Below are 8,080 nucleotides of genomic sequence, written 5' to 3'. Positions count from 1 at the left end.
CCCCCTATACCTTGGGACACCAGGTGGAGGGTCGGCCCATATCATTTGCCTGGCTTGACCCCCAGCTCTGGTTCATAGGCTGAACTCTGAGCCCTGACTCTGGTTGAAGACTGGGTGAGCCCTGACTGCACTGGTGCCCCCTGAGCTGTTGGAGGAATAGGGGTGCCCTCTGCATGGCAAGTAGTTCTGCAGGGCCTGCCCTCACCAGTCCTGGGGGGAGGTCAGGCTGCACAGGCCAGGGTTAACGGCAAGTCCTGCCCAGGGACCTGGAGGTCCTCACCCTGTGAGCAGAGTCCTTGCAGCATGATGGGTCTTCGGATGCTGAGGATGCAGTGGAGGGGCCTGGGTTGCTGAGCACAGGATGAAGGTGGCAACCAGGAGAATGGCTGTGTGTTCTGGTATCTCCTGGAGCAGGCTACTCTGGTCCCTGCTCTGTGGTGACCCGGTCACAAGGCAGGATGTCCACGACCCAAGAGAGCTTCATCCAAGCTGGATTCTGAGAAGAGGGGTGCTGGTGGTGCTTTAGCCCCTCCATGATCCTCATTAGCTCCCCAGTACCCCTAAGTAACCACCGGATTGCTGTGCTATCCTGGTGTTAAGACAATAGTACTGTCACTTACTCAGACTTACTCTCTGCCCGGCACTGCTCTGAGCAATTTGTATATATGAACTTATTTCGGCAACTTTAATAAGGGAGACATTAACATTCCCTATTCTACTAATGAGGAAACTGAGGCACAGAAAGCTTAAGTAACTTACTTGTCACACAGCTAATCAATAGCAGAGTTGGGGCTTGAACACAGGCAGTGTGTCCCCAGAATCCAGTTCTTCTCCATCAGGTTATTTGACTTATCAAGCCCTGTCTCCGCCATGCCTTCCCTAAGCACATCTTGATGTGGAAATTCTGGAGCTGCTCTAGCTTCAGGAGGGTGGTGGCTGTATTGACTGCTGGTTGGCGGGCTGCCCTACACTGGGCTGTCCTGGGCAACCTGGCTGGTTCTGCCGATGTGACTGCAGCCTGGTGTGGAAGGGTGCCCTGGGCTGAGTCAGGAGGTAGCCTTCAGGCTCACCCTGCCTCTACCTCCCTATGTGCCCTTGAGCATAGGTCTGGCCGTTTTGGGGCCTGTTTTCCTTTTTTTTTTTTTTTTTTCAGTGGGGGCTGCACATAGGCCCAGGTTGTTGTCAGACTAGGGTTCTGTGATTCTCCAGGAGTTTACTGGCGTGGGGTGGACTTTTCTCTGGCCCCTACCTTTCATTCATTGCTGACTCAGGGACTAGCAGACTCCAACCGAGAGCTGGGCTTGGGTAGGAAAGGGGTGAGAAATGGAGTGGGACAGAGAGGAAGGGCAAAGGATGGAGAGGAGTGAGGGAAGAGTGTTGGAGAAGTTGGTGGGGCTGCAGCAGCTGGGGCTGGGGATCTGAGGTAGGCCTAGCACCTAGCAGCCCCCCACGTGCTTCCTGAGCTATCACTTGTTGGATGCTTGCCTGAGCTCATCAGTCTGTGAGAGGGAAGAATGGCCGTCCTGCTGGTCTCAGCACAGCCTTACTTGTTGTGAGAGGCTTGAGCCGCCACCACAGTGGCTGCTGCTCATTGCGGGGGCAGCTCCAAAGACGTGTCTTTGCTGCCCCTCCCTGTGAATGCTCTGCCTGCCTGCGGTGCTGCCAGTGAGAGGATGCTGCAGGTAGAGTCTGCCTTTAGGAGGCTGTCTTTGTCCATAGAGTTCCCAACCATCCTCTGAGCCCTATGTGTGTCCTCCACCCACCCACACACAGGTCTGGCCACCAGGGAAATGGAAAGGTGAATGTGGAACAGCTTCAGAACCTGCAGACAGTGGAGGCATAGCCAGAGGTATTGGCTGAGCAGATTTGTTGAAGACCTTGCGGGCAGAACTGCTGCAGCTCTCAAGTGGGAAGAATCATCTTTGTGTCTGCGTAGGACAGGGACTTCCAGGCACAGCCCTCTATCCTGCATTTTGGGATCTTGCTACAAGCTTTTTGTTGTGTGTGTGTGTGTGGAGGAGCCTCCCAGTGGCCAGAGTGGCTCAGATCTAGAAGAGGAGACTGGAGAGGGAAGGGGGAAGGTCAGGAGCCTGAGTGATACTAGAGTGTTTTTATTTTTTTCTGAGAACCTAGTTGGACATTAATCCATTCATACATGCAGTAAACATTTTTGCTGTGGGCTGGGCCTATCCAAGAGCTGCTTAAATGAGATGCTGACCTGGCCCTGAGAGAGGGGAGTACATATAGAATTCCCTCCAGAGCCAACAAACATCACAGCCAGGCTCAGCCACTCTGGCCTTCCTCCAGCCTGAGACTTTCACAAATCCCTGCAAAGCATGACGGCTCCTCAAAGAGATCTTGGAGATCCAAAGAGACATTTGGCAAAGAGGCAACCAGTAGAGAACTGGACCTGTCAGGAGGTGCTGGCCTTTGAGGGGAGAGGCAGCCTCCAAGGGCTTCTAGGTAAGGTGGGGAGGGGAGGCCTCTCTCCAGCCTGACTCGCTCAGTCTGTGGAGGCTCTGGGCATAGTTTGTCATCCAGATGATGGGGATCATAGCCTGTGGTTTGGCTCTTGCTGTTCTATGGGGTTGGGTATCCCTGCTGGGCTCTCCTGTCTCTCCTTCAAGGCTGGGTCTTAAGGGGGCTGATGAGATAGTGCTCACTGAGCAGGTGCAAACAGTTGTTGTTAGTGAGGCCCAAACTTTTAGGGAGTCCTTCACTCCCTCACTCCTGCCCCTCCTTCCCTACCCCACTCCACCCTGCAGAACTCCATTGCTTCCCTCCCTTAGTGGCTGTAGAGCCTCCCTACTCAAAGTGTGGTCCGTGGATCAGCAGCATCTGCATCACCTGGGAGCTTGTTAGATGCGCAGTCTCGGCCCCTCCCTTGTCCTTCTATATCAGAGCCTTAGTTTCAACAAGATTCCCAGGTGATTGTTAAAGTCTGAGAAGCACTGGTTGAGATCTGCAGAGCTGGTTCTAAAGGAGGAAAAGGCCAGCTTTGGTGGGTAGTGCCATTTTCTAGGTCAGACTTACAGTTTACCTTGAGACTGAGAGGACGCCCCTCCCCCATGTCCACCCTCACTCCAGGGAAAGGAGCATTACACTCAATTTATTTAAATTAAAATATTTGACTAGATAATACCTATAATTCAAAATGTAAAAGGTACAAAAGAATAGACAGTGAAAAGCTTCCCTCCCACCCCTGTTCCCCAAGGCAGCCTGTTACCAATTACAAGAGGCTCCCTTGTTTTGCTGAGAATCCAGCTGGTTACTGGCCTCTCTCAGGAAATGAACTTTTCCTGATACCTGCAATGTTAGACCAAGCCTCTGTCAGAAGGGGCATGATGCAACAGGCTTAAATATTGCGTTGGGAGCTAGCTACCCCACTTCTCCATCTCTCAGTGTCTGAGGAGTCCCTGTGTAAACCCTAGGGCTCTCTCTGGCCTCGAGTCAGAGGAGTCTGGTTCTTCTCTGCACACAGAGAAGGTAAGCATCCTTCCCTTGGCGCCTTTGCGGAGGGTGAGAAGGGGCCTGAAAGGTCTCTGATGAGGCTCTGCCACTGGAGCAGAGGGTCATGGTGCCCAGAATAAGAACCCTTCTGGGGCAAGCAGCTCCCTCACCTTGGGCTGTCTGGTAACCAGTCAACAAGTCCACGTGCTCTCTAAAAAAGTGAAAATTCTGATTGATCCACTATGGTGTTTCACTTTCTCACGAAAGCAAACACTTAGATTGGATAATCAAACATGTTACTTTTCTATTTGGGAGGAAGTGAAAAGGGCAGGGGTCGTGGCTGCTCAGGAGTTGGTCTGGTTTATTTTAACCTGTTTTTGGAGTTGCTTGGCAATAGTCATAAAACCTAGGAACAGTTGTACTATTTCTTTTACACTGGAATGAAAATGTCTTTCTACACTATTAATTCAGTCAGTAAACATTTATTGAATACCTATTGTGTCAGGTGTTGGACTAAATGCTGGTGACACAGTGGCAAACAACACAAAAACAGTCCCTGGCTTAGTGCTTCTAGTTTCAGGGGAGCCGAATCTTAACCAGTGGTCACTCATATAATCACAGATCGAATTGAGTTTTCAATGGAGTAGCCAGAGGTTCCCCAAGAAAGTGACATATGAATTAAAATTGAAAGGTTGGTAGCAGTCTAACTAGGTGACAGAGGAAGCATTCCAGGTACAGGAATTACAAATGTAAAAGAAATCCCTTGACATGAGAAGGAGCAACCCGGGAACTGGATGAAGACTGGTGCTGGTTTTGTGAGGCTTTCTTTTCATCAACTTTGAGAATTGCTCCATTAAACTTCACTGCCATGGCGGACTTACTCAACCTAGTGACTCCTATTACAGCTTCTGGATAGTGTTGCACACTGCCAAAGTTTCCTTGCCTTTGCACGGCCTCCTGCTCCTTCCTTGTGGGTTTTTTTTTTTTTTTTTTTTTCCATAATCTTGGTGCATGAGTGGGAGGCTCATTAATCTTATAGAAACTAGCTTTGAAATGGCAAGAAGTGGAACTTGAGCTCCTTTCAAACTTAGGAAAGCCCCTTTCTCTCAGTGCTGGCTGCCTTATCAGAAGCATGGCAGCCTCTCAAGAGCTGACAGTCCAGGATCACATGAAATGTCTATGCTCTTGTTCAGGCCCTGGCCTAAAGCCATCTACCTAGTTATTTTCCTAACGATTGAGTTATTCTATGCCTTACGGGAGTACCATGATGCTGGCCAAAGGTACATTTGTAAATTGGGTGATACCAACATACCGTTATGGGGACCAGCCATGAAAATGCCAAGGGCCCTCCACTCCTGATGCAGGGACTGCAGTCACAGCTGCCTTTTTGCCCCTGCATTCCATCAGTTCTTTTGAGTGGCTGACTGCCTCAGTGGAGGACCAGTTGTGAAGGGGGAATGTGACTTCCTCCAGGTATCTCTAAGCACTCCAGCGAAGGACTAGAGTACCCTGCAGTCCCTAAATCACCCCACTTGGAATGGCCTTTTACATATATGGAAAAGGGCTCCACTTGGTTCCAACCTACCCGCCTCTACCCAAGTGATGCAACTTTCCTCGGAGCATACTCTTCAGTGGACACAAGAATTCTCTCTCTAAAAGACATACCTTTCTTCCAGCTGTTCGTTTTCCCTTAGGCCAGTACACAGAATTAAAGGGGAAAGATGGCAAACATTTTCTGGGACCTGCCCAATATATGTATTCTGACATTTTTATTTGGTTGTAAAACAATAAAAGGTCTTGACTTTAAATGTGTTGTATTTTTTTTCCCTTCATGTCTTCATGGTTGCCCCATGTTTTAGAGGAAAATGTGAGACCAAAAGAGGCAGACACAGAAACAATTAGTGAGCAATGTATTACGTTCCTTATTATCTTGTAAAGAAATTCAAATGAAAATAAGGAAAACTTTAAATGAGCAAACGTTACAAGACTAAGAAGGCAGTGATAAAACTGGCACTTTTCATTCAGTGAGTGTAATCTGATAAAACTCTGACAAGCATTTGGAATTAAATTTTTAATCTTCTGGTCTAGCATATAAATTCCCTCAAAATAATACAGACATGAAGACAGTCATTGCAATATTTTTTATAAAAGTGAATATTTCAAACAATCTTACTGCCTATCAACAGAGGAATGGTTAAGTAAATTAGCTCACTTATCCCCACCCCACCCCCACACCAAGTAGGACCTACTGTTTCTTCCTCCTTAGTCCACACCAGGAATGGACCCTCCCTTACCACTCAGAGAAGGCCATGAGAGATGACTGGGGGAGGTTGAGAGAGAAGGTGCAAAACCATGAATGTGAGCATCTTCAGTTGTGGTCAGAGGTGTTCAAAGGGTCACTGGGAGAGGAAGGCAAAGGTGTGGCCTCAGCTGCTTCTTGGGTGTGTTCCAGCATTTAGTCTAACATCCCAAAATGGATTCAAGAGCCCTGGATCCCAGATCCTTTTCCGTTATTAGTCATGGGCCACCTACTGTCTGTAAAAGTGGGCTTGGATTCGAGCTTTCAGATCCCCTTCTGATCTAAAAGATTCTTTTAAAAATAAAAAAATCCAAATCTGATCACATTACTCCTGACTAAAACTTCCAAGGGCTTTCCCCAGTTGCTCTTAGAATGAAGGTCAAACTCTCTGATGTGGCCTTCTACAATCTGGTCCAGGTCTACCTCATGGCCTCTTCTCTAATTCTCCAGATATAAGCCAAACTCTTTTCTGCCTACTGGCCCTCACACATGTGCCTTCTTGCAAGTTCCCTCTTCTAAACACTTTTCTTAGCTGTTAATCAACCTCTGGGTCTCCAATGTTATTTCCTCAAAGAAATCTTTCTTGACCCCAATCTTGCAACCTAGGTTCAGTTAGGGGTTCCTATGTACTCTCTTCATGGCATTTAGCATATTTTAAACATTTATTAAATTAGATAATGCTGGTGTTCCCAGTTAGACTACAAACTACATAAGCAACATGTTCATTACTATAACTAATGCAATATTTATTTCTCAATTAAAATATGCATTTTATTGTAAGATAATCCTCTTGACGACGGATCATCGGGTAGCATATAGACAAAGGCATTTACATTCTAGACAAGCCCAAAGTTTAGCTTAAAATGCTGTCTGTTTTTTATTAGACATATTCTAGAAAAGAGCTTGAATTTATTTTTAAGTGGAAATGAAAGCTAGTTTTAACTAGGTGAAATGAAACTGAAACACCCCCATTCATACCTAAAGCGGTGGTTAGTGGAAGGCTGGGCTCTGAATAAGTACACTCAGCTAATAAAGCAAGAGCAATTAAAGAGACCTGCATTTGAATCCTGGCTCTGCCTTTTCCAAGCTGTGCCTCTTCTGCAGCCTTAGGTTCATCAATAGGGGACAATAATCACATCTACTCCAGAAGAATATTGCTAGAATTAAATGATAATGGGTGTAAAAGGTCAAGGCACAATGCCTGGCATATAGGGCTTACTTAATATTAACTGTTATTAATTCTTAGGCTGTTAACCATAAATTCTCTCCTTATTTAGGTCCTAGTGTAAATATGCAAGGAAATTGCAGAAAGCTAAGTAAGGCTCAGTCCCAGCTCTTCGGCAGTCAAAACTTGGCGATTCTGCACCCACGACAGACAGGGAGTATGCGTTAAGGTAGGAAAAAACTCTATAAATTGTCTCACGCTTCATTTAATCTGAAGAAAATTACAGGCTCTTCGTCTTCGTATATAAGTTATTGATAACGTTACAGAACAAGCAGCGAATTCAACAATTTAAAAACTAAGTAAGTCTACACGTTGTTAATTTCTGGCAAGTCTTCCCAATCTGTTTTTTTAAAAAAGTCATCCCTGTCCCCATTTCAGTAGACGTGCACCATGCCATAGAGGAATGTCCAGAACAGGACGTAGGTGAAGAGGCCTCCGATGAGACCTCCTGTAAAGAGAGGTCTTCGTGATTTAAAATATTTGTTCCACCTCCTTCCCGCCTTGAGAATTAAGAGCAGGGAGAGCAGGATGGAGGCAAGCAGGTAAAAGATGAAGCCGTAGAGGCCGGTGAGGCCGAGGATACCGGCCGTGGCCCCCGACAACGCTGACACAGAGGTCCGGCAGTAATCCAGGACCGCGGCGTTACCCCGCACAGCTGCCTCGCTGATGAACGGCGGCCCTTCCCGCTTGGCCACCACAGTGGCCATCCTTCGGGGCTCAGCCTCTGCTTTCTCGCGGAGCTGCGGAGAAAATCAAGTTACATGTGGCGTCCGGAGCTTGGCGAGTTGGGTTCACGCCGCCCCTCCCCCTCGCACCGCTCTTGGGTCTCGAACTTTCAAAAGACGCTGAGAAGCCTGAGGGCTCGGGCAAGCTGCGGGTGCTGGGGGGAGCGACAGCACATCAGCATTCCCCGCCCAGGCACGCCAGGTTACCTGGAACGCAGCGGCGGACACAGTCACCTGGCGTTCGCTCAGACTGCCTGGTAAAAAGATTCCCGCGGCGCCATCTTGCTCTTAGAGGCTGCTGGGAGGTCCCAGGCTGCGCATGGGCCGAGACTGCGCTTCCGCTCTCTAGCGCATGCGCCACGAGAACCCCACGCACGCCCC

General features: G+C 48.1%; 2 protein-coding genes across 6 annotated transcripts in view; one reads left to right on the top strand and one right to left on the bottom strand.

Annotated features, from left to right (window-relative positions):
- The window catches only part of P2RX5 (purinergic receptor P2X 5), a 16,244-nt gene extending 12,302 nt beyond the window's left edge, over positions 1–3,942 (top strand). For 4 of the 5 annotated variants that reach the window (XR_003043302.1, XR_003043300.1, XR_003043299.1 and 1 more), the window contains one exon: positions 24–3,942. Coding sequence is in view for 1 of the 5 variants with exons in the window: in XM_006922205.3 (XP_006922267.1) it covers positions 1,774–1,843 (70 nt within the window). In the remaining 4 variants the exon portion in view is untranslated. The remainder of the gene's footprint in view (positions 1–23) is intronic. The other variant, XM_006922205.3, reaches the window with a different exon arrangement.
- Positions 3,943–5,506: 1,564 nt separating this feature from the next.
- EMC6 (ER membrane protein complex subunit 6) lies at positions 5,507–8,060 on the bottom strand. Its single transcript, XM_006922204.3, has 2 exons — positions 7,907–8,060; positions 5,507–7,714 (listed from the first exon to the last, which is right to left on the bottom strand). The coding sequence occupies exon 2, from the start codon at positions 7,679–7,681 to the stop codon at positions 7,349–7,351; it is 333 nt and encodes a 110-aa protein (XP_006922266.1). The 5' UTR covers positions 7,682–7,714; positions 7,907–8,060; the 3' UTR covers positions 5,507–7,348.
- Positions 8,061–8,080: the final 20 nt, after the last annotated feature.

The sequence above is a fragment of the Pteropus alecto genome, unplaced genomic scaffold (genome assembly GCF_000325575.1).
Source record: "Pteropus alecto unplaced genomic scaffold, ASM32557v1 scaffold398, whole genome shotgun sequence".
Lineage (NCBI taxonomy): Eukaryota > Metazoa > Chordata > Mammalia > Chiroptera > Pteropodidae > Pteropus > Pteropus alecto.
This window is presented reverse-complemented; position numbering and strand designations above follow the sequence as displayed.